At 44.8% G+C, this 26,746-nt stretch overlaps 1 protein-coding gene across 4 annotated transcripts in view; it reads left to right on the plus strand.

Annotated features, from left to right (window-relative positions):
- Positions 1-26,746, plus strand: part of LOC110497355 (coronin-2A) — a 64,350-nt gene that overhangs the window by 23,374 nt on the left and 14,230 nt on the right. For all 4 annotated transcript variants that reach the window (XM_036973427.1, XM_036973425.1, XM_036973428.1 and 1 more), the window contains exons 2-9: positions 5,506-5,706; positions 7,805-7,921; positions 8,411-8,560; positions 16,450-16,629; positions 17,293-17,409; positions 18,267-18,371; positions 23,649-23,745; positions 26,095-26,207. In XM_036973427.1, coding sequence (XP_036829322.1) covers positions 5,506-5,706; positions 7,805-7,921; positions 8,411-8,560; positions 16,450-16,629; positions 17,293-17,409; positions 18,267-18,371; positions 23,649-23,745; positions 26,095-26,207 — 1,080 coding nt within the window. The remainder of the gene's footprint in view (positions 1-5,505; positions 5,707-7,804; positions 7,922-8,410; positions 8,561-16,449; positions 16,630-17,292; positions 17,410-18,266; positions 18,372-23,648; positions 23,746-26,094; positions 26,208-26,746) is intronic.

Raw genomic sequence — 26,746 nt, forward strand, 5'->3', positions numbered from 1 at the left:
ACAACTTACAAGCCCTTAACCAACAATGCAGTTCAAAATATTTGCTAAGTACATTTTTTAAATAAAAACTAACATTAAGATTACATAACAATAACAAAGCTATATACAGGGGGTACCGGTACCAAGTCAATGTGCGGGGCTACAGGTTGGTCAAAGTAATTTGTGCATGTAGTTAGGGGTAAAGTGAAATGTATGCATAATGCCCAGCCAGTAGCAGCAGTGTAAAAACAAAGTGTGGTGGGGTCAATGTAAATATTTTGGGTGGCCATTTGATGAATTATTCAGCAGACTTATGGCTTGGGGGTAGAAGCTGTTAAGGAGCCTTTTGGACCTAGATTTGGTGCTCCAGTACCGCTTGCCGTGCGTTAGCAGAGAGAACCGTCTATGACTTGGTTGACTGGAGTCTTTGACAATAATTTGTGCCTTCCTCTGACACCGCCTAGTAAATAGGTCCTGGATGACAGGAAGTTTGGCCCCAGGGATGTATTGGGCCGTACACACTACCCTCTGTAGTGCCTTACGGTCAGATGCCAAGCAGTTGCCATACCAGGCGGTGATGGTGCAGCTGTAGAACTTTTTGAGGATCTGGGGACCCATGCCAAATATTTTCAGTCTCCTGAGGGGGAAAAGGTGCTGTGGTGCCCTCTTCATGACTGTCTTGTTGTGTTTGGACCATGATAGTTCGTTGGTGATGTGGACACCAAGGAACTTGAAACTCTCGACCCGCTCCACTACAGCCCCATCGATGTTAATGGGAGCCTGTTCGGCCCTCCTTTTCCTGTAGTCCACGATCAGCTCTTTTGTCTTGCTCACATTGAGGGAGAGGTTGTTGTCTCTGAGCCTCCCTATAGGCTGACTCATCGTTGTCGGTGATCAGGCCTACCACTGTTGTGTCGTCAGCAGACTTAATGATGGTGATGGAATCGTGCTTGGCCTGCAGTCATGGGTGAACAGGGAGTACACAAGGCGTTGCAGAGGGAGGTGTTTAGTCCCAGGATCTTTAGCTTAGTGATGAGCTTTATGGGCACTATGGTGTTGAACGCTGAGCTGTAGTCAATGAACAGCATTCTCACATAGGTGTTAATTTTGTCCAGGTGTGAGAGGGCAGTGTGGAGTGTGATTGAGATTGCGTCATCTGTGGATCTGTTGGTGCGGTATACGAATTGGAGTGGATCTAGGGTTTCCGGGATGATGGTGTTGGTGTGAGCCCTGACCAGCCTTTCAAAGCACTTCATATGGCTACTGACATGAGTGCTACGAGACGGTAGTCATTTAGGCAGATTACCTTCACATTCTTGGGGACAGGGACTATGGTGGTCTGCTTGAAACATGTAGGTATTACTTACTCGGGTCAGGGAGAGGTTGAACATTTCAGTGAAGACACTTCCCAGTTGGTCCGTGCATGCTCTGGGTACACTCCCTGGTAATCCATCTGGCCCTGCAGCCTTGCGAATGTTGACCTGTTTAAAGGTCTTGCTCACATCGGCTATAGAAAGCGTAATCACACAGTCATGGAACAGCTGGTGCTCTCATGCATGCTTCAGTGTTGCTTGCCTAGAAGCAAGAATAAAAGACAGTTAGCATAAAATACATTTGTCCTGTATTGACGCTTTGCCTGTTTGATGGTTTGTCTGAGGGCATAGCAGGATTTCTTATACGTGTCCGGATTAGTGCCAATGCATGTGAACTTTGCCCTCCTCTTGGCTCTGAACTTTGACATGTTGTCCTGTGGAAAGCTAGAGATGCGTCCCAAATATCACCCCATTCCCTATATAGTGCACTACTTTTGACCAGGGCTCATGGGGCTGTGGAGAGTCCTGAACACACCAAGGTGACTGGGGTGAGACGGTAACGCACCCAGCTCGCACAGGATTAAAGAACAGATTGTTGAAAGCCACTGAAATATGAAAGGCGTGAAAAATGCAACTTGAGATTGGTCTTCTACATTTGTCTTTGTGATGCGTTTCACAGTGGTTTTTACAGCACCCTTTTACCATATGAAGTTGTGAGTCATTGGTTATAGCCCTCCGTTGACAAAAATAGATGTTCTACAGTCCAACTGATAGAGCTAGCTCTATATCTTATGTACCTTGCTCTCCTTTATACAGCAAGAGATATCCAGCCTTTGCAATGTGCTATACAGACATATTTGACATTTTTGGAGCAGTGGAAGACTTTTGATCAGCAAGATGACAGGGTTAAAAATAGAATAATCTGTACTCGTCATCGTTTCCTTGTTCAGACGGCCCCCACTATGCAGCCAAGCTGTGTACCTACCTGCTGTTAAAGCACAAAATGGAACTGTCACTTTCTCTCACTACTTAACTCTGTATTTGAAGTCTATGACTACAGGCTGGATTTCTAGGAAAAGGGTTGGTGGTTTTTCTCCTCTTGGAGGCTTGTCACACTTTGTCTGTGTCTGAAATGGCACCCTATTCCCTTTATAGTGCACTACTTTTGTCCAGGGCCCTATATACTGTATATAGTAATGCACTCTTATTAGGCAAGACTGCCTTCTCACCTTGTGCACCAGAGGCATGGAATAGTCTACAACCCATGCTTCATCTAGCTATGTTAGTGCCACTGAATGAACATTCTGATGGTAGACTCTGTTACAGAGGAGTTTAAATGCTTTTTTTAGGCTGGATCATGTTGTTGTATTGTATTGTTGTATGTTTTAATTCTGTCATGTATTGATTGTTGCTGCCTCCTTGGCCAGGTCCCCCTCGAAAAAGAGACTGGGTCTCAATGGGCTTTTCATAGTTAAATAAATCAAATAGGCTGCCATTTTCGAACGCAGCTTTTGAGATTGCCATTTTCAAGTTCTTCAGGTCATTGTGTTCCCTCTGTGGAAGAAGAAGAGAGACAGGTGGGTTTGGAGAGAAGCAGCGGGTTGAGAGATAATGATCAGGTTCTATGTATTTGGGTTAATGACTGGAAGCGGGGAAAGACACATTCAAATAGAGAGCCTTGGAGCAGAACGATGTCAACTCGGCTCTCTACAGCTGAACCAATGGAGAGAGCCTTGTTGGAGCTGGGTCGTGTTCATAAGGGAATACTGTAGCGAAACGTTGTGCAACGGAAAACAAAAATTAGTGAATTTATTGGATAAGTCCAGCTGTTTTCTTCCGTTGCGTGCACTTATGAACACCACCCAGAGCCAACCAACGATCAACGTCCCGTCATTCATTCCAACAGGGCCCATCAAGCCTGTTCTCACTGACTCAAAACTGACAGGCAATAGGCTGACACTATCAGGTACACCCAACAGGCTCCTACTGAGGGGTAGTAGAGAGCTACTGTCTCTGACTGCTACTGACAGGGATGGGATATGGCTGTTGCTTTCTCTTTCTTTTGAGGACACAGATGTTGCCCAGAGCAAGAGCGGAGAGAAGATAGGACCAGTCTGATAGGACCGTTGTGGTGTTTGTGTAAATATACACATAGGACCTGGTAGACACATTCCTGCTTTCTGTCTTGACATGCATTGAGATATTTCACTGTTTGGGATTGTGTGTTGGCTTTTGTTCATTTGAGGTACAAACATTTGTCAGCAGTCTCAATGCATTATTTCCACTAGTGTAGTTCACCTAGGAAGCTAGCTGTTGGCAGTGCAGCTGCAGGGATATGGCATTATCAGTGTGAGCCATCTGTGTCCCACGGCTGGTTGGGTTCATTCACTCACCTGAAAAGGTTAACGAAGCTCTCGTCAGGTAGAGAACATTCGGGCGTGACCGCACGGCGCTCTCAACGCTCACCCGGGGGTAGAAGACGATAGGGCCACGCGTAAACAGAGACTGAGGCGAGCTGAAGGATGGGAAATCTTATTCCCTGTTTCTCGCTTTCTTTTTCTCTATCTCTCTTTCCCCCCTCTCTCTTTCCCTCTCTCTCTCTCTCCCCCTCTCTTTTCTTTCTTTCTCTCTCACCTTCTTTCCCTCTCTTGCCCATCTCTCTCTCTCTCCCCCTCTCTCCCCCTCTCTGCTTCTGTTGAGGCCAACCAATCACCACCACTAAAGCCACACCCGCACCAACCAACCACTGGCCTGCCTGGCTCCCAGTGTTTTATTTTTACCTCTTCCCCCCCACAATGATGTCACTCTGTCTTCCTCGTTGCCATATTTTTACTGACACCATCTGCATCGCCAGAAAAAACTCACTTCCATCCAAACACAGAGAGGGATGATGTCATTAAGCCATAGGTCATTTCCAGGTGACACAACAGCCCATATCCTTTGGGCTCCAGATAGCGGTTTCCTTTAGGCACAGATCTAGGATCAGTTTACCCTCAGCAAACCTTTAACTTTAACCATTGGAAATAAAAATGTTAAACTGACCTTAGATCAGTGTTTGAGGAGCCACTACATACTACTCCTATTTACATTTGAGTAATTTAGCAGATGATCTTATCCAGAGCAATTAGGGTTAAGTGCCTTGCTCACGGGCACGCCAGCAGGTTTCTCACCTAGTCAGCTCAGGTTTCGAACCAGCGACCTTTCGGTTTACACTCATCATACCCTAACCTTGACCATTTGAGAGAAACACTGACCTAAGATCAGCGTCTATAGGGGCAGCTTCATCCTGCTCACAGTTTTGGTCCTGTACTGTTACTGTACTGTAACCTCAGGTCCACCAGCCTCTCCTCTAATTCATAAATAATGACCATGCAGCAGTAATAGACATGCAGGCAGACAGACATGTTGGCTAGCCAGGCTGGGTCCCAGACGTTCTTCCACACAGGCACTTATTCTAGCACATAGATGACTTATCCACTAGCTGGAGTACTAGGTTGGCTTTAACAGGCACTAAAACAGACTGAAACAGGGAGGGACTACCTGGTCCAATAAGAAACACTCTCTTTAGCTTCCCGTTGAAAAACGTTTTAAAACGTTTTCCCTAATGGATAGGATCCTGAAGTGCAGGCTGCAGAGAGGCGGATGGACTAACAAGAGGCTTACGGTTTGGGGGGAGGTCTAATAGTGATTATCTTGCTCTTCACTTTACTGAATGGTTCCAATCCCCCGTGGTGGTTGACAGTGTTAGGGTGCAGCTTTACAATAGGTCCATCTATCCTGTCACCGTGTAGAATGTCAATTGGAGTGGGCAGCTTGCCATTTTGATTCTAATAACTGTTATGTGGTGGCCTGCTTTTCGGAGATGTTTTTTTTATGTCTGGTTGACATAGATGGATCTCTCACACTCTGGTAAGATTGGGCTGAAGTGCTGTCTCGTTAAGGCGTATATCTAGTTCTGTATCTGTGTTCTGTTGTACGCGTGGCCAACAATCGAAAACCTTGTTAAAGGCACCATTAAATTAACTTTGAGAAACTGGCAATTCTCCTTCATTGACCATTCTTCCTCTCTCTCCCTCCCCTCCTCCATCTCTCTCTTCCTACTTCTCTCTTCCTCTGCCTTGTCTTCCGCTCTGCCTAATGTGTTTGTGTAGTGAGGTATGATGTTGATCCAAAAAACAGGATTCTACATTTTCTCTTGCTCTCTCCATCCTAGATGACATGGCGTCCTCAGTATCGCAGCTCCAAGTTCCGCCACGTGTTCGGTAAGGCCGCCACCAAGGAGAACTGCTACGATGGCGTGCCCATCACGCGGAGCGTCCACGACAACCACTTCTGCGCCGTCAACCCGCGTTTCATTGCCGTCATCACAGAGTGCGCCGGAGGCGGAGCCTTCCTGGTCCTCTCTGTCCATCACGTGAGTCTCCGCCCACCTTTGCTTTTTTTGAGAAATAAATGTGAAATCTCTCTCTTGTCGAGGTAGAAGTTTTTCTTAACCATAGGTCTGGGATCAGAATATCAGTAGTTAGGGGTAACTTCTACCTACAGGGTGATGTCATTGTTGGTGAATTAGTGAGTATTTGAGGGTCTTCACATTTGATAGATTCTGGGCATATTGTTTGAAATGCCCTGCTGCGTTATATTACCTAAAATGTCTGTTTTTAGCTTTGACTTTTCATGTTGAGGTATCCCTCCAAGCCCTCTGTAGTCTGTTGCTAAGGCTGATGTTTTGGGGGGGTTCACTTCAAACAGCGCCCCAGCCAAAGACCGGCAAAAAAAGACAGAAAGAAAATGCAGGGAAAGTTAAACCGTCTAACCCATAACTTTCCCTCCTAAAACACCTGTCATCTTTATTTTGTTACCCCTCCACAAACTCTTTCTCCCTCCTTCCCTTTGCTGTCTAGATATCAAAAATCAATCTGACTCGTAAATGACGTATACAAAGATGTCCTTTATTATGTGTAGCCTCTTATCAGTGGAGGCATTGTGTTGATCTCTCCACTGAACTTGGCTTTCTCTTTCAACTCCCTGCACGGCTATAGCACCTCCAGACCTCTTCACCTGAACACCAGCTGAATTTACAGGCTTTCATTTATCAAAGACCTTGCAGTGATTCATCAGAAAGGCTCTCGACCCACCGCTCCCTCGTTTCCCTCTTCCTTTTTTCCTGTCTTCTCCCTTGTTTTTCCCCTCTTTCTTCTTGAAGGGGTCTCTCTCTGAATTTATCATACGCCTCTTCTTGGCTCAGACAGGAGTTACATAGGGACTCAGGAATGACATAACTCACCTATGTCCCCCTCCACCCGTCGCAAGGAGTTGAAACTATGGCTTGTCTCAGAGACGCCCTCCCCTACCCCGACACACACACAGGCACGCACACACACACACTGTTTGGTCCCTATAATCTAATACATGTATGACCCATCTCCCTCTGACAGCATGTTCTTAGACTGAGTCATTCATGTAGTTTCAGGGCTCACCCCCCTATCCCAAACACACCTTGCCTACACACACACACACACCATGCTCCTCCTGGACACCAATGCTGTCATGCAGTGTGTGTATGTGTGTTGTGTCAGTCACCTGTCACAACAGACCTGTGAGTGGTTCTTTTCAGACTCATTAGTAAGGGTGCTAAAACAGGCCTGGATTACTGCATTCTTAAACTTCTTGAATTGTCTGATGCAAATCAGATTGAGACCATAAGGATTGTGTAATAGAGACATGTTGTGTTAAAACAATGGTGAATAGTGAACACGCCCCAGCATTGCTCAACATGCTCACCTCTGTCATAAGTTGCTGATCTTGATAGATTATGTCTAGATCTTCAGGAAGTGTCTGAGTAGACAGACATCTAAAGAATAAAACACATCAATACGGTTGGCTTTTAAAACTGTTTTCACACTCTTTCTTAAATGACTTCTTTATGTACCACCTTTGCCATCATGTTAGCCAGCTAGGGTATTGAAGTTAATTATTCGTAAACTATTCCTTGCTGTCATTGCCTATTGCTCAATTGTCTTCAGGTAGGTGAAGGGCTTGCTATGCCGCCTTGCATAGACTTGCTGGTTAGCTCTGTAGTGAGGTTGTCATTCAGTATGCTGAGGTAGGCTGCCTGTCCTGACTTGTGAAGAGGAGTCAGACTTGGTTCTTTCTAGGCTGGTCTGCCGATTACATCATGTTTACCTGGACGAATTCTGTTCCTGACTTTGAATACTGGATAATTGTTGACCGGTTTCTTTGAGTAATGAATATTAATTTTATCTTGCGATTTCCCCTGTTTACCTTTAGTCCTAGTCCTCATATGTTTATGTATAGTCTGTATCCTGCCTACACATTTCTACCTGATGTAATGATGAATAAGATCAAACCTCAGACTCTAGCTCCACTTTTTCCTGACCCCATGGCTCCTAGGAATCTTGCAAACACACACTGACTTCAGGGCAGGAGTGTGAGGCCTGATGTAATGTTCTATTGCCCCCCCCCCCCCCCCCCCCCCCGTCTGTGTTATTCAGACAGGGAAGGTGGACCCCCTTCACCCCAAAGTGTCAGGCCACAGAGGTAACGTACTGGACATCAAATGGAACCCCTTCAACGACTTCTGTATAGCATCCTGCTCGGAGGACTCCACGGTCAGTAGTGTACACACACACACATAAAATCACTTTTCCATTCATTTCATACCACTGACTAAGTAGCCAACTGGGGTTAGAGCAACATCTTTTAAACAGTCAAAGATAACTGGAGGGCCTAGGTAATAGCTGTCTGAAGTCCTGACCTGTACTACCACCTGTAACATGTTTGAGACTTACAACTCTTCTTTGTGTGTTATGTATTAGCCACTGGTCAGTCTCAAATTCCTCACCTTTCAGTTTGGCTCTCTGAGTTGGCTCTATCTAGTCAATGGTTAGCTTTGAAGTGTGTGTATGTAACTTTTTATGTGTGTCCTTGTGTGTGCATGTGTATTTGTGTGTCTGCGTGTGTCTGCGTGTGTGTGTGTGTGTGTGTGTGTGTGTGTGTGTGTGTGTGTGTGTGTGTGTGTGTGTGTGTGTGTGTGTGTGTGTGTGTGTGTGTGTGTGTGTGTGTGTGTGTGTGTGTGTGTGTGTGTGTTGCTCTAACAGGTGAAGGTGTGGGACATCCCTCCCCATGGTGTGCTGAAGAACCTGACGGTGCCGTGGAAGGAGCTGCAGGGTCACAGCCGTAGGGTGGGCCTCATCGAGTGGCACCCTACTGCTAACAATGTGCTCTTCAGCACTGGCTATGACTACCAGGTAACACACACACACTAACCCTCAGATACACAAGCCCATGTATACAGTGCCTTCAGAAAGTATTCACACCCCTTGACTTTTTTCAAATTTTATTGTGTTACAGCCTGAATTTAAAATGGATTCAATGGAGATTTTGTGTCACTGATCTACACACAATACCCCATAATGTCAAAGTGGAATTGTGTTTTTAGACATTTTTACAAATGAATTAAAAATGAAAATCTGAAATGTCTTGCCTCAATAAGTATTCAAAAACCAGGAAGGTTTTTCAATGCCTCGCAAAAAAGGGAACCTATTGGTACTTTGGATGGTGTATCAATACACCTAGTCACTACAAAGATACAGGTGTCCTTACTAACTCAGTTGACGGAGAGGAAGGAAACCGCTCAGAGATTTCAACCAGTTAAATGGTTGTGATAGGAGAAAACTGAGGATGGATCAACAACACTAACCTAAATGACATAGTGAAAAGAAGGAACCCTGTACAGAATAAAACTATTCCAAAACATGCATTCTGTTTGCAACAAGGCACTAAAGTAATATTGCAAAAAATGTGGCAAGGAAATTAACTTTTTGTCCTGAATTAAAGCATTATGTTTGGAGAAAATCAAAGACAACACATTACTGAGTACCACTCTTCATACTTTCAAGCATAGTGGTGGCTGCATGTTGTGGGTATGCTTGTCATCGGCAAGGGAATTTGTTTCGATAAACAGAAAAGGGGATAGAGCTAATACAAGTTTCAGCAGGACAATAACCTAAACGCAAGGCCAACTATACACTGGAGTTTACTAAGACAACATTGAATGTTCTTGAGTGACCTAGTTACAGTTTTGACTTCAATTGGCTTGAAAATCTATGGCAAGACTTGAAAATGGCTGTCTAGCATTGATTAACAACCAACTTGACAGAGCTTGAAGAGTTTTTAAAAGAATAATAGGGAAATATTGTACGATCCAGGTGTGTAAAGCTCTTAGAGACTTACCCAGAAAGACTCACAGATGTAATCGCTGCCAAAGGTGATTCAGGGGGTTGAATACTTGTCTAATCAAAATATATTCGTGTTTTATTTTCCATTAATAAAATAAAATGTTAGAATTTTTCTTCCACTTTGACATTCAAGTATTTTGTGTAGATCGTTGACAAAAAAATGACAAATCCATTTGAATCATTGTAAAGTCACACACACACACTCAGACCCATATACCCTCACAGCTACTCCTGCTCACACACACACTCAGACCCATATACCCTCACAGCTACTCCTGCTCACACACACACTCAGACCCATATACCCTCACAGCTACTCCTGCTCACACACACACTCAGACCCATATACCCTCACAGCTACTCCTGCTCACACACACACTCAGACCCATATACCCTCACAGCTACTCCTGCTCACACACACACTCAGACCCATATACCCTCACAGCTACTCCTGCTCACACACACACTCAGACCCATATACCCTCACAGCTACTCCTGCTCACACACACACTCAGACCCATACACCCTCACAGCTACTCCTGCTCACACACACACTCAGACCCATACACCCTCACAGCTACTCCTGCTCACACACACACTCAGACCCATATACTCTCACAGCTACTCCTGCTCACACACACACTCAGACCCATATACCCTCACAGCTACTCCTGCTCACACACACACTCAGACCCATATACCCTCACAGCTACTCCTGCTCACACACACACTCAGACCCATATACCCTCACAGCTACTCCTGCTCACACACACACTCAGACCCATATACCCTCACAGCTACTCCTGCTCACACACACACTCAGACCCATATACCCTCACAGCTACTCCTGCTCACACACACACTCAGACCCATATACCCTCACAGCTACTCCTGCTCACACACACACTCAGACCCATATACCCTCACAGCTACTCCTGCTCACACACACACTCAGACCCATACACCCTCACAGCTACTCCTGCTCACACACACACTCAGACCCATATACCCTCACAGCTACTCCTGCTCACACACACTTGCATACAGATACTCAGACACACTCAATGTAATATATCGCACATATACAGAATAGTGAGAGCTAACCTGGAAATAGCTTTGGCAGGAATAATCTATCAATGTTGAAATGCAGCCAATTGGGTCACCACATTCTACTGCAGCTTAATCTGCTTGGCAAAGTGCAACAGTATGCATCACCATTTTTATTTTAGTTAAGCTTTATTTAACTAGGCAAGTCAGTTAAGAACAAATTATTATTTACAATGACGGCCTACCCCAGCCAAACCCGAACGACGCTTGGCCAATTGTGCGCCGCCCTATGGGACTCCCTATCACGCCTGGTTATGATACAGCCTGAAATCTAACCAGGGTCTGTAGTGACGCCTCTAGAACTGAGATGCAGTGCCTTGGACCGGAACCCAAATCGATCACTGTCTATCTGCCTCACATGAACATTGCTCTTTGTTGACCTTTAAAGATTCCTTGGCAATCTGTTGAGCTCCTCAGTACTTGAATATTAGACTCCCATGTAGGAATTTACAGTATAAGAATGCAAGTAAAATAAATGTGTTGGAAATGGGGCTGTTACGGTGACCGTTTTAACGCCACACCGGCGATCACGAGTCATGACGGCTGTCAAATTCCATGTGACCTTTTTAGTCATGGTAATTAGGCTTCTCCAAGCTCTGATGCTGCTGATGGTACTCAGCACTCTATTGTCCATCTAATCACTCAGACATCAATGCAAATGTTATCGAAAATCTAATCAAACACTTCATGAAAGCCCATGAGCTTATGTTGCACAACATTTCCATAGGCTATGCAATTGCGTGAGAAAACAGAGTGATGGCCTCTATCTAATAGAGGAGGATCCCATCAGATTTCTATAGGCTAGGCCTACTATAACAATCGTTATAATGGGTAGACCAAGGCGCACGCTGATTTGGGTTCATCATATTTATTTTAAATGTGAACCAGCAACAAAACAATAAAGAGACACAAACATACAGCCTTGTAGGGCTCAAAAGCAACAATACAAAAACAAGATCCCACAAACAACAGGTGGGAAAAGGCTACCTAAATATGATCCCCAATCAGAGACAACGATAAACAGCTGCCTCTGATTGGGAACCATACCATCTAACATAGAAATACAAAAACTAGACTACACATAGAAATAATAAACTAGAACACCCCACAGTCGTGCCCTGAACTACTTCACCATAGCAAATAAAGGCTTTCAATGGCCAGGACGTGACACCTACTATATTTATTTCTCCACGTTCCTAATATTAAGCACATTGCTTCTCTTTACAACAGGAGTATAGCCAACCTGTCTGGCATGACAATTAACCACGGGAAAAGCGTCCTCCATTCGCTACTTAAGTGCATCGATGACATATTTTTTTCCGGTACAGGTAAAGACAAGATTAAATCAATAGTGTGATGGGTGACAATATTAGCCTATCTCTTGCCAATGATGCCCAGCGTAAGGCAAGAAACAGCACAAGCTTTTTTTTGCAACTTTTTAAAATCCTAATCGCACACCTCATGTAGCCTAGCCCATAGACCTATATGTTTTGATAAGGTTAGTATCACACCTCATGTAGCCTAGCCCATAGACCTATATGTTTTGATAAGGTTTGTATCACACCTCATGTAGCCTAGCCCATAGACCTATATGTTTTGATAAGGTTTATCACACCTCATGTAGCCTAGCCCATAGACCTATATGTTTTGATACGGTTAGTATCACACCTCATGTAGCCTAGCCCATAGACCTATATGTTTTGATAAGGTTAGTATCACACCTCATGTAGCCTAGCCCATAGACCTATATGTTTTGATAAGGTTTGTATCACACCTCATGTAGCCTAGCCCATAGACCTATATGTTTTGATAAGGTTTGTATCACACCTCATGTAGCCTAGCCCATAGACCTATATGTTTTGATAAGGTTAGTATCACACCTCATGTAGCCTAGCCCATAGACCTATATGTTTTGATAAGGTTAGTATCACACCTCATGTAGCCTAGCCCATAGACCTATATGTTTTGATAAGGTTAGTATCACACCTCATGTAGCCTAGCCCATAGACCTATATGTTTTGATAAGGTTTGTATCACACCTCATGTAGCCTAGCCCATAGATCTATATGTTTTGATAAGGTTTGTATCACACCTCATGTAGCCTAGCCCATAGACCTATATGTTTTGATAAGGTTAGTATCACACCTCATGTAGCCTAGCCCATAGACCTATATGTTTTGATAAGGTTTGTATCACACCTCATGTAGCCTAGCCCATAGACCTATATGTTTTGATAAGGTTTGTATCACACCTCATGTAGCCTAGCCCATAGACCTATATGTTTTGATAAGGTTTATCACACCTCATGTAGCCTAGCCCATAGACCTATATGTTTTGATAAGGTTAGTATCACACCTCATGTAGCCTAGCCCATAGACCTATATGTTTTTGATAAGGTTAGTATCACACCTCATGTAGCCTAGCCCATAGACCTATATGTTTTGATAAGGTTTATCACACCTCATGTAGCCTAGCCCATAGACCTATATGTTTTGATAAGGTTTGTATCACAACTGAAGTGGCCAAATAACTTCTTAAAATGAAGCTCATTAATCCACTTTTCACCATAGAAATTGCACCTTTATAATAAAAGCATTACATGCATAATCACATTTGTGGTCACTTTTGAGAATGGGGTTTTCATGCTCATGGAACATTTGTGCTTACAGCCTACTCCCGTGTGTGCGTTGCTGTGCTTCTAATGTGAAGAAATAGTTTAATAGTTAATCAACTTTTTAAGCTAAATGTTATCATCTGTTGCATCAGGCTCATTGCTTAAAACAGTTTTTTTGATGCTAGTGGTTGTATTAATTTGGGATCTATTGCATCCCACAACTGCCCCAGACTATGTTTGGAATATTTATTTCTGGCACAGAGTAGAATAGGTCAACTGTGTGCTTGTGTACTATGGGGGATAGTAGATTGACATAGGCTAGTGTTTTTGCTGTTCTTTAGGTCTACTAAAGTACATTTGGACAGTTCTTCCAATATCTTCAATATGCACCTCAGAATTGGATAAGGACACTCGCAGTTGCGTCCACAATGTGTCAGTCTTCACTTGTAGCCTGTGAGAAAAACCCAATCACGTGACGGACGACCGTGTGAGTGAGAGGTGCTTCGGCACGCAGCTGGGAGGAGGGAATTATAATTATTATATTCAGCCCAAGTGCACAAAGGCCACTGGTGGTAAAAGGCATGGATTCGAGGCATTATCAAGTGCTTGTCAAATTGTGAATGAGAGACTGATGAAGTGTGTACAGCTTGCGCAAAAAAACAAAGCAGAGCTCATGTCTTTCATGTGACTTTTTCAAATCATCGTTAGTCGCATCATGCAGCCTTAGAATGTTTTGAACATCTAAACATATATCCCAAAATTTGTATCACATATGACATAAATAACTCTAAATGAAGCATACAGGAGTCCCTGTTTCTTTGTTAACCTCTCATCACTTTATTGCCTAGTTTCATGTTAGGGTTCCCTTCTGCAAGATTTCATCAGACACATACAACAATACAATACAACAATTAAACATCTGTAAAAAAAACTTACCACAAATAAAAGATACTTTCAGAATACGATACTTGTTTTTTCATCAGACACAAATAATCACTCATTAACCCCTCATCATAACCTCTCATCAGTGGGCCCCATGTGCCCACTCCCTCAAATCGTTTGGAGAAAATATCCTTTTTGTTTTATTCAGCTATGTTCAATTGTATTCTTCATACTATAAAATAATGCCACCGTATTCAAAGAAAATCTTGTCTGCTGAATGAACTAGTGTAGCCCACAGCCATATGGCATAGCCAGATCAGGACCTAACATAAGGACAACTCTGTTCTTCTGAAATGAGCTAGTGTAGCCCACAGCCATCAGGACCTAACATAAGGACAACTCTGTTCTTCTGAAATGAGCTAGTGTAGCCCACAGCCATCAGGACCTAACATAAGGACAACTCTGTTCTTCTGAAATGAGCTAGTGTAGCCCACAGCCATCAGGACCTAACATAAGGACAACTCTGTTCTTCTGAAATGAGCTAGTGTAGCCCACAGCCATCAGGACCTAACATAAGGACAACTCTGTTCTTCTGAAATGAGCTAGTGTAGCCCACAGCCATCAGGACCTAACATAAGGACAACTCTGTTCTTCTGAAATGAGCTAGTGTAGCCCACAGCCATCAGGACCTAACATAAGGACAACTCTGTTCTTCTGAAATGAGCTAGTGTAGCCCACAGCCATCAGGACCTAACATAAGGACAACTCTGTTCTTCTGAAATGAGCTAGTGTAGCCCACAGCCATCAGGACCTAACATAAGGACAACTCTGTTCTTCTGAAATGAGCTAGTGTAGCCCACAGCCATCAGGACCTAACATAAGGACAACTCTGTTCTTCTGAAATGAACTAGTGTAGCCCACAGCCATCAGGACCTAACATAAGGACAACTCTGTTCTTCTGAAATGAGCTAGTGTAGCCCACAGCCATCAGGACCTAACATAAGGACAACTCTGTTCTTCTGAAATGAGCTAGTGTAGCCCACAGCCATCAGGACCTAACATAAGGACAACTCTGTTCTTCTGAAATGAGCTAGTGTAGCCCACAGCCATCAGGACCTAACATAAGGACAACTCTGTTCTTCTGAAATGAGCTAGTGTAGCCCACAGCCATCAGGACCTAACATAAGGACAACTCTGTTCTTCTGAAATGAACTAGTGTAGCCCACAGCCATCAGGACCTAACATAAGGACAACTCTGTTCTTCTGAAATGAACTAGTGTAGCCCACAGCCATCAGGACCTAACATAAGAACAACTCTGTTCTTCTGAAATGAGCTAGTGTAGCCCACAGCCATCAGGACCTAACATAAGGACAACTCTGTTCTTCTGAAATGAGCTAGTGTAGCCCACAGCCATCAGGACCTAACATAAGGACAACTCTGTTCTTCTGAAATGAGCTAGTGTAGCCCACAGCCATCAGGACCTAACATAAGGACAACCCTGTTCTTCTGAAATGAGCTAGTGTAGCCCACAGCCACCAGGACCTAACATAAGGACAACTCTGTTCTTCTGAAATGAGCTAGTGTAGCCCACAGCCATCAGGACCTAACATAAGGACAACCCTGTTCTTCTGAAATGAGCTAGTGTAGCCCACAGCCATCAGGACCTAACATAAGGACAACTTAGAGTATGCTATTCTGTTCTTCTGAAATAGACTACATTTTCTTCATATGGTGGTGTAGGCTATATTACATGGATTTATTAGACTTTTTAAAATGTAGATGTTCCAAAAGTCTCTATCAGTGGCTCTATGTGTAGAAGACAGGAGATCCTAAATGTGTTTATGTTAATTAACGGTCAATTACCGTGACCCCGGAAGTTATTTGCTTCACAATCACCGGCTGACAAAATTTCATGACCGCCACAGCCCTAGGTGGAAACAAACTAAAACACACACATTTTACCTTTATTTAACTAGGCAAGTCAGTTAAGAACAAATTATTATTTACAATGGCGGCATACCCCTGCCAAACCCTAACCTGGACGACACTGGTCCAATTGTGCACCACCCTATGGGACTCCCAATCATGGCCGGTTGTGATACAGCCTGGAATCAAACCAGGGTCTGTACTAACGCCTCAAGCATTGAGATGCAGTGCCTTAGACTGCTGCGCCACCCGGGACCCCACACACACACCCTGCTCGCCTGTCGAGTTACAGAATTGAAAATCCTTTGTCAATCTGTTTGTACTTTCAGTATCTGATTTCATAACATGCGTGTGTGTGTCCTTCCTCAGGTGATGATCTGGAACCTGGACAGCCCTGAGGCGGTGATAAAGAACCCGGTGCGGACCATCAGCCACCACACTGACGTGGTGCTCTCCATGTCCTTCAATACCGATGGCAGCAGGCTGGCCACGTCCTGCAAGGACAAGAAGATCAGGGTTCTAGAGCCACGCACTGGGAACCTGCTACAGGTCTGTACGGGTGGGGCTGCTGGGTTTGTGTGTTTGTCTGTAGTTGTATTCAAGTATTACATTTTTTTTGTTGTAATGCTATTGTCCTCGGTAACAGTGATATAATTACTATTTATATCAACACGGTGCTTAGGATTCTCCTTCTCTCCTTGTCCTGTGCCCTTCCACGCCCCTCCAGCACCACACAGCCAAAACTGACACCTCCCCATCGGCCGCCCCATAGACCCCTGGGATCTGCACCCACCCAGCCACCCCATGACTCATGTTCTCTCTGTTCTCACTCTCCTCTCCGCCCCTCAAACCAGCTGACGTGGCAATGTGCAGATAGTGACACAGTGATGTTGCAAAGACCTATTTGTGCAGACACGATGTGCTGACGTTTAAAATATCATGTTTATACAGACGCCAATAGACTGTTTACTTCTGAAACTACTGAAACCCCAGGAGCATGACACCCATAACATCTCACATACTGTGATGCAATGTGAATACATTAGTTAAAACAACTCTGTAGGGTTATCTATCCACCATGTTTCTTCAAATCATCATTTCATCTCTGACCAATCTGGTTAAATATAGACTCAACAAAACATTTAGAAATAAACCTCTTGTCATAGACTTTTTTAGTTTTTTGATTTGTTTGTTTCCTGCTGTGTTTTTCAGGAGGCCAACTGTAAGAACCACAAAGCCAGCAAGGTGCTGTTCCTGGGGAACCTCAAGATGCTGCTGTCCACCGGCAGCTCCCGCTGGAACCACAGACAGATGGCCCTCTGGGACCAGGTACACAACCACACTACTGATAGAGGCTGCCCTTAGGCACAGATCTAGGGTCAGTTTACATGTTGACAGATGGCCCTCTGGGACCAGGTAGGTACACAACCACACTACTGATAGAGGCTGCCCTTAGGCACAAATCTAGGGTCAGTTTACATGTTGACAGATGGCCCTCTGAGACCAGGCACATAACCACACTGCTAGGATTTGCTGTCTCACCCACAATCGCTGATATCAACCATTAAGGATATGTAAAACTGACCTTAGAGCAGTGTGAAGGAGCAACTTCATCGTACTTTGGTAGAGGCTGACCCTGAGGAACCGTGCTAGGAACAGCTTGCTTCCCTAATTCAGGGGGGCAAATTCAAAACTGACCTTAGATCAGTGTCAATTAGTGATGACTTCATCTTATTGTGATCAAACAAACGGCTCCCTCTGCTGCCAAATGGGTGTATCTCCAAATAGAAATCCTGTGGGATGCTTTCATGCAAAAGCCCCAAACACAAATAGTATCTGTTTTGGTTATGTCATTTATCATTTGATTCCTCCCTGCATGTGTTTGTGGCACAACAACCAGTATTTTATTTGAAAACAACCACTGTATGTTGGTGTGTGTGTGTATCTGAGGGGGCGGGGAGATTATGACTGCAACACGGATTAGGGGGTTTTCAACAGTCAATCTTTTTAATTCTGTACTGGGAGACATGTTCATGTTACCTCCACTTTAATGAAACCTCCATTCTTATTGAAGTTATAAGATGTTCTTGCCTTGAGTTTTAACAAGTTTAGTTGATTAAGTAATCGTGTGTGTGTGTGTGTGTGTGTGTGTGTGTGTGTGTGTGTGTGTGTGTGTGTGTCTACAGGAGGACCTAGATGTGCCTTTGTTACAGGAGGACCTAGATGGTTCGTCTGGGGTGCTTTTCCCTTTCTACGACCCAGACACACACATGCTCTACATAGCAGGGAAGGTGGGTCTCTGGTACATGGCTGGTTGAGATACAACACATTCCCATCAAGGTCTTCTGGTTGAATGAATTCTACTACGTTTTAAATGGTTGACTCTTTAAGAACAAGAGCACACACACACAAACATGCCTACATGTTTGACAGGTGTCTCTCTCTCTTTCTCCCTGTCTCTATCTCTGTCTCTCTCCCCCCTCTCTCTCTGTCTCTATCTCTGTCTCTCTCCCCCTCTCTTTCTGTCTCTCTCTCTCTCTGTCTCTCTCTCTCTCCCTTTCTCTCTCTCTCTCTACCTCCCTCTCTGTCTCTCTCTACCTCCCTCTCTGTCTCTCTCTCCCTCCCTCTCTCTGTCTGTCTCTCTCTCCCTCTCCCTTTCTCTCTGTCTCTCTACCTCCCTCTCTGTCTCTCTACCTCCCTCTCTGTCTCTCTCTACCTCCCTCTCTGTCTCTCTACCTCCCTCTCTGTCTCTCTCTACCTCCCTCTCTCTGTCTCTCTCCCTCTCTCTGTCTCTCTCTCTCTCCCTCTCTCTGTCTCATTCTCTCCCTTTCTCTCTGTCTCTCTCTCTACCTCCCTCTCTGTCTCTCTCTACCTCCCTCTCTGTCTCTCTCTACCTCCCTCTCTCTGTCTCTCTCTACCTCCCTCTCTCTTTCCATCTCTCTCTACCTACCTCTCTCTTTCCATCTCTCTCTCTCTACCTCCCTCTCTCTTTCCATCTCTCTCTACCTACCTCTCTCTTTCCATCTCTCTCTCTCTCTCCCCACCTTTCTCTGTCTCTCTCTCCCCAACTCTTTCTCTCTGTCTCTCTCTCCATCTCTCTCTCTGTCTCTCTCTCCATCTCCCTCTCTCTGTCTCTCTCTCCGTCTCTCTCTCTCTTTCCCTCTCTCTCTCCCTTTCTCTCTGTCTCTCTCTCTACCTCCCTCTCTCTCTACCCCCCTCTCTCTTTCCATCTCTCTCTCTCTCTCTCTCTCCCCATCTTTCTCTCTCTCTCTCCCCATCTTTCGCTCTCTCTCTCTCCCCATCTTTTTCTCTGTCTCTCTCTCCATCTCTCTCTGTCTCTCTCTCACCATCTCTTTCTCTCTATGTCTCTCTCTCCAGCTCTCTCTCCCCATCTCTTTCTCTCTGTATCTCTCTCCATCTCAATTCAATTCAATTCAAGGGGCTTTATTGGCATGGGAAACGTGTTAACATTGCCAAAGCAAATGAGGTAGATAATATATAAAAGTGAAATAAACAATAAAAATTAACAGTAAACATTACACATACAGAAGTTTCAAAACAATAAAGACATTGCAAATGCCATATTATATATATATATATATATATATATATATATATATATATATATATATATATATATATATATATATATATATATATATATATATATATATATACACAGTGTTGTGACAATGTACAAATGGTTAAAGTACACAAGGGAAAATAAATAAGCATAAATATGGATTGTATTTACAATGGTGTTTGTTCTTCACTGGTTGCCCTTTTCTTGTGGCAACAGGTCACAAATCTTGCTGCTGTGATGGCACACTGTGGAATTTCACCCAGTAGATATGGGAGTTTATCAAAATTGGATTTGTTTTCGAATCTTTTGTGGATCTGTGTAATCTGAGGGAAATATGTGTCTCTAATATGGTCATACATTGGGCAGGAGGTTTGGAAGTGCAGCTCAGTTTCCACCTCATTTTGTGGGCAGTGTGCACATAGCCTGTCTTCTCTTGAGATCCATGTCTGTCTAAGGTGGCCTTTCTCAATAGCAAGGCTATGCTCACTAAGTCTGTACATAGTCAAAGCTTTCCTTAAGTTTGGGTCAGTCACAGTGGTCAGGTATTCTGCCACTGTGTACTCTCTGTTTAGGGCCAAATAGCATTCTAGTTTGCTCTTGTTTTTTTGTTAATTCTTTCTTCTTTCCAATGTGTCAAGTAATTATCTTTTTGTTTTCTCGTGATTTGGTTGGGTCTAATTGTGCTCGGACTCGTGACACAAATGTAAAATGTTCCTGTTTTGATTAATTTAATGGAGTGAGTTAGGTCTGCTCTGTACCAAATTAGCATAGTCCCTTCCCTGTTTCACACCTGGTAGTTTGGTGGATGGGACTACCAGCTCTCTGCAACCTAGAGGGCAACCAGTGGGTCCGTCTCCTCTATAACAGGTTTCTTGCAGGATGACAATGTCTGTATTACCGATTTCTTTGGTGAAGTCCGGGTTCCTGCTCTTTAGGTCAAAGGCAGATGACCTCATGCCTTGGATATTCCAGGATGATATAGTGAAGGCTTTTTGTTCCATAAAGTGTACAATGTTGTTGGTCGTGGTTTGGCCTCAGGCCAGTAAGTGTGAGCAGAGCCTGCTGAGCATCTGGTACATGCCATTGGCTTGGGCGAGTGTAAGAGTGGGGGTTGGGCCTGTTTGCCCGCTCACTACCTGGGCGTATGTGTGACTTCCATGTAGTGGCCCTCTTTGCGGGAGTGGGGGGCATGGGGTGGGCAGGAGTGGCATAGGTCTGATCTGAGGGGGCCTAAATGGGGTGTGGGCATGGTTGACGTGGGGGGGTGTTGATTGGTTGGGGCTGGCGTGTGGATGTGTCTGGGGGTGCTGTGGTCTGGATGTAAGTCCTCTTGGCGTGGGTCCTCTATGTGTGGGTCCAGGGGGGGGGGGTCCTGCTGGTCTTGGAGGGTGTCTCGCTGGTCTGGGTGGGGTGTCTATTGATATTTTTATTTATTTTTATTTCACCTTTATTTAACCAGGTAGGCTAGTTGAGAACAAGTTCTCATTTGCAACTGCGACCTGCGATCTGTTTCTCCTGTGTGAAGTGTTGGGGATACGTTTGAGAGCGATGTCCTTTAGAGTCCGGGCAAAGGTGGACACTGCTGCCTTGTAGAGGTGGACCTGGTCATAGAGGCTGTTCAAGTCCAGGGTGGAGTGGTGGGCCAGGAAAACATTTGGTTTTGAGGCACAGTCACGGGAAATACTTGCGTTTACCCGCTGTATTGTGGCAGGGTGGAAGTATTTTCGTGGTATCAGGGTGGAGATAACCACTTGTGCGTTGGGGAAAGTAGAAGAAGCCTTTTCAATCACTCCCTTCAGTGCTGTGGCCACCCTTTCCTGCTGTGTTCTCAGGTCGTTGTGCCTGTGTGTATTATTATGTGGCTGGGTGACCCTAGTTGGTCCTCAGACAGAAGGTCTAGGGCGCGCTGGACACCAGAGTTTAGACTCACTGTGTTTGGGAAAAAGGTTTTTTCTTCTATATATTTCCCATTTGAGTCCATAAGGAGTACAATCTTCTCTTAACAAAGGGGTAGTGTGCTAATATAGCACTGTGCCATGCCAGGGGATGGTTTGTGTGGAAGATAAGGTTGCTGATGTTCCCATTTTTGTAATAGTCAGCAAAAAGTGTCTCTTGATTTTCCATAAGGAGCTTCATTTTGTAATCTTTTCTTGCCTTATCATTCTTTACATACACAGGGAACTGTATTTTAATTACCTCTGAACAGCAGGAGGGAGCTTCTAAGGCCTCTCCATTTGGTTGGAGTAGACTGTTTGACTCTCCTGCCATTGTTGGGCTAATAGGCTTTGTTACCTCTGATTTGACACGCCAGTGCTAGTTGAAGCTGTATCAAGCTTGGCAGAATTATGTTACAATTCAGTCCTTATAAAGTAATGTTGTGTATTTTTCTTCTTGGCTTTTGGAAATAGAATATAGTTTCAAACTAAACATTACTCACTCAGTTCCAGGTTCGGTGGTGTTTTCAGGTTTCTGTTGTTTTCCAGAGAATTTGCTGTGTAGAATAATAATCCTTGGTAGTTGTGAGCCTTCCAGGTGATTCCGTAATTCCGTCCAAAATCAGGTTGTATGTTTTGAGTTTTGATTTGAAGTGAGGGTTATGTTGTAGAGGGTAGCATCCTGTATGTGTTCCTGACAAAAAAATCTAACTCTAAATCTATTTTTTTAAAGAAAATGTTGAAAAATGCAGGAGCTCATCTGATCGTGACCTCTGTTCTCTGCTCTCTCTCCCCCCCCCCCATCTCTTTCTGTCTGTCTCTCTCCCCATCTCTTTCTCTCTGTCTCTCTCTCTCCCCATCTCTTTCTCTCTGTCTCTCTCTCCATCTCTCTCCATCTCTTTCTCTCTGTTTCTCTCTCCCTCTCTCTCCCCATCTCTTTCTCTCTATGTCTCTCTCATCTCTCTCTCTCCCCATCTATTTCTCTCTCTGTCTCTCTCCATCTCTCTCTCTCCCCATCTCTTTCTCTCTGTCTCTCTCCATCTCTCTCTCTCCCCATCTCTTTCTCTCTGTCTCTCTCTCCGTCTCTCTCTCCCCATCTCTTTCTCTCTCCGTCTCTCTCTCCCCATCTCTTTCTCTCTGTCTCTCTCTCTCCCCATCTCTTTCTCTCTCTCTCTCTCTCCCCATCTCTCTCTCTCTCTCTCTCTCTCCCCATCTCTTTCTCTCTCTCTCTCTCTCTCCATATCTCTCTCTCTCTGTCTCTCTCCCCATCTCTCTCTCCCCATCTCTCTCCCCCCATCTCTTTCTCTCTCTCTCTCTCCATATCTCTCTCTCTCCCCATCTCTTTCTCTCTCTCTCTCCATCTCTCTCTCTCTACATCTCTTTCTCGCTATGTCTCTCTCTCCATCTCTCTCTCTCCCATCTCTTTCTCTATATGTCTCTCTCCATCTCTCTCTCCACATCTCTTTCTCTCTGTCTCTCTCTCTCTGTCTCTCTCTCTTTTTCTCTGTCTCTCTTCTCTCTCTCTCCATCTCTCTCTCCCCATCTCTTTCTCTCCATCTCTCTCTCTCCATCTCTCCCCATCTCTTTCTCTCTGTCTCCATCTCTCTCTCTCTACATCTCTCTCTCTCTCTCCCCCATCTCTTTCTCTATATGTCTCTCTCCATCTCTCTCTCTCTCTCCACATCTCTTTCTCTCTATGTCTCTCTTTCTCTGTCTCTCTCTCCCCATCTCTTTTTCTCTGTCTCTGTCTCTCTCTCCCCATATCTTTCTCACTGTGTCTCTCTGTCTCTTCTCTCTCTCCCCATCTCTTTCTCTCTGTCTCTCTCTCTCTCTCTCTTCTCTCTCTCCCCATCTCTTTCTCTCTGTCTCTTTCTCTCTCTCTCTCCCCATCTCTTTCTCTCTATGTCTCGCTCTCTCCATCTCTTTCTCTCTATGTCTGTCTCTCCATCTCTCTCTCTCTCCCCATCTCTTTCTCTCTCTCTCTCTGTCTCTCTCTCTCTCCATCTCTTTCTCTCTATGTCTCTCTCTCCATCTCTCTCTGTCTCTCTCAGGGTGATGGTAATATCCGGTACTATGAGATCAGCTCAGAGAAGCCCTACATGCACTTCCTCACAGAGTACCGCTCACACACTCCTCAGAAAGGAATGGGTAAGCACACGCACATGCGCGCACACACACACACACACCCACACACACACACTGTGTGCACCTGCAACCAAACCAGATGTGCAAATGACCCAGTTGATTTGACTAGCCAAAAAGGTGATTCCAACGCTTTCAGTCATATGTTATGATGACAATGACTTACGACATGAATAATACTACCATCAGCAGTAACAACAGCAGCACTAGGGTTCATAGTGGTGGAACAACAGTACTAGGGTTCATAGTGGTGGAACAACAGCACTAGGGTTCATAGTGGTGGAACAGCAGCACTAGGGTTCATAGTGGTGGAACAGCAGCACTAGGGTTCATAGTGGTGGAACAACAGCACTAGGGTTCATAGTGGTGGAACAACAGCACTAGGGTTCATAGTGGTGGAACAGCAGCACTAGGGTTCATAGTGGTGGAACAGCAGCACTAGGGTTCATAGTGGTGGAACAGCAGCACTAGGGTTCATAGAGGTGGAACAGCAGCACTAGGGTTCATAGTGGTGGAACAGCAGCACTAGGGTTCATAGTGGTGGAACAGCAGCACTAGGGTTCATAGAGGTGGAACAACAGCACTAGGGTTCATAGAGGTGGAACAGCAGCACTAGGGTTCATAGAGGTGGAACAGCAGCACTAGGGTTCATAGAGGTGGAACAGCAGCACTAGGGTTCATAGTGGTGGAACAACAGCACTAGGGTTCATAGTGGTGGAACAACAGCACTAGGGTTCATAGTGGTGGAACAACAGCACTAGGGTTCATAGAGGTGGAACAGCAGCACTAGGGTTCATAGTGGTGGAACAACAGCACTAGGGTTCATAGTGGTGGAACAGCAGCACTAGGGTTCATAGAGGTGGAACAGCAGCACTAGGGTTCATAGTGGTGGAACAGCAGCACTAGGGTTCATAGTGGTGGAACAGCAGCACTAGGGTTCATAGAGGTGGAACAGCAGCACTAGGGTTCATAGTGGTGGAACAGCAGCACTAGGGTTCATAGTGGTGGAACAGCAGCACTAGGGTTCATAGTGGTGGAACAGCAGCACTAGGGTTCATAGAGGTGGAACAGCAGCACTAGGGTTCATAGTGGTGGAACAGCAGCACTAGGGTTCATAGTGGTGGAACAACAGCACTAGGGTTCATAGAGGTGGAACAGCAGCACTAGGGTTCATAGTGGTGGAACAGCAGCACTAGGGTTCATAGTGGTGGAACAGCAGCACTAGGGTTCATAGTGGTGGAACAGCAGCACTAGGGTTCATAGTGGTGGAACAGCAGCACTAGGGTTCATAGTGGTGGAACAGCAGCACTAGGGTTCATAGTGGTGGAACAGCAGCACTAGGGTTCATAGTGGTGGAACAGCAGCACTAGGGTTCATAGTGGTGGAACAGCAGCACTAGGGTTCATAGTGGTGGAACAGCAGCACTAGGGTTCATAGAGGTGGAACAACAGCACTAGGGTTCATAGTGGTGGAACAACAGCACTAGGGTTCATAGTGGTGGAACAACAGCACTAGGGTTCATAGTGGTGGAACAACAGTACTAGTTACATTTGACATTTGATTCATTTAGAGAATGCTCTTATCCTCTGCCTCTGGAGTTGAACAACTTACTCACCGTTGAAGGGCTTGAATAGGACGCAAAGTCAAGTTGCAGTCCCTTGTTGGCAAGACTTAGAATCAACAAACTCATCGGACATGGACAGTATCAAACAATGAAACCGTGATTGAGATGGGAGTGTTTGTCTGATGCTGACTAGACAGGCCACGTTGCGTGTGCGAGGGTTGCTAAATAAACGTACACATAGATGTTATTCAATCATTTCATCCAAACTGCTCGCGGCATCAACGAGCGTCTGCGTAGCCAGGCTCTACATGGTTCTATTTGAGACGCTTGACGCACTACAAGTCCCGCCTCTCCCATCTACTCATTGGTTTTCACGAGCATACTAACCCACGTGGGGATTGAAAGAGGAACGAGGAGGGGATAATCAAAGAATACGAACTTGGTTTCCCCTTTTATTTGTGAATGAATTGTTGGAGTGGAGATGGGTCCACATTCTACTAAGATCCAGCTAAAAAGAGGGCCATATGCATTTCAGGTAAAATAATAACCCAAATGTTTATCTCGTAGGGAAAAATTGTTAGCAAAAGCAAGCTAACTAAATGTCCATGAATGTTTCATGTGTGTTTCGACCTGTCCCCAAATGAATATTGGTTTTGGTATTTTAACCTGCGTGTCATGAACACGTCTGGTGGGGATAGACAACAAGCACACACGTGGGGCCGGTTTGGTCAAGGTGTCAGAAACAGGCAGTGCTACTAACTTCCTGTGTGTGTGTGTCCCTCCACCCTCAGGTATCATGCCAAAGAGAGGCCTGGACGTGAGCTCCTGTGAGGTGTTCAGGTTCTACAAACTGGTGACGATCAAGGCCCTCATCGAACCCCTCTCCATGATCGTACCTCGCAGGGTAAGAACCCCTGACACACCAACACAGACGACCAGAACATCTAGGATAACAATCTACTGGGCACTAGAACACAATGTAGTCACAATCTACTGGGCACTAGAACACAACGTAGTCACAATCTACTGAGCACTAGAGCACAATGTAGTCACAATCTACTGGGCACTAGAACACAACGTAGTCACAATCTACTGAGCACTAGAACACAATGTAGTCACAATCTACTGAGCACTAGAACACAATGTAGTCACAATCTACTGAGCACTAGAGCACAATGTAGTCACAATCTACTGAGCACTAGAGCACAAATAGTCAATCTACTGAGCACTAGAACACAATGTAGTCACAATCTACTGAGCACTAGAACACAATGTAGTCACAATCTACTGAGCACTAGAGCACAAATAGTCAATCTACTGAGCACTAGAACACAATGTAGTCACAATCTACTGAGCACTAGAACACAATGTAGTCACAATCTACTGAGCACTAGAACACAATGTAGTCACAATCTACTGAGCACTAGAACACAATGTAGTCAC

This window comes from Oncorhynchus mykiss, unplaced genomic scaffold, assembly GCF_013265735.2.
Source record: "Oncorhynchus mykiss isolate Arlee unplaced genomic scaffold, USDA_OmykA_1.1 un_scaffold_249, whole genome shotgun sequence".
Lineage (NCBI taxonomy): Eukaryota > Metazoa > Chordata > Actinopteri > Salmoniformes > Salmonidae > Oncorhynchus > Oncorhynchus mykiss.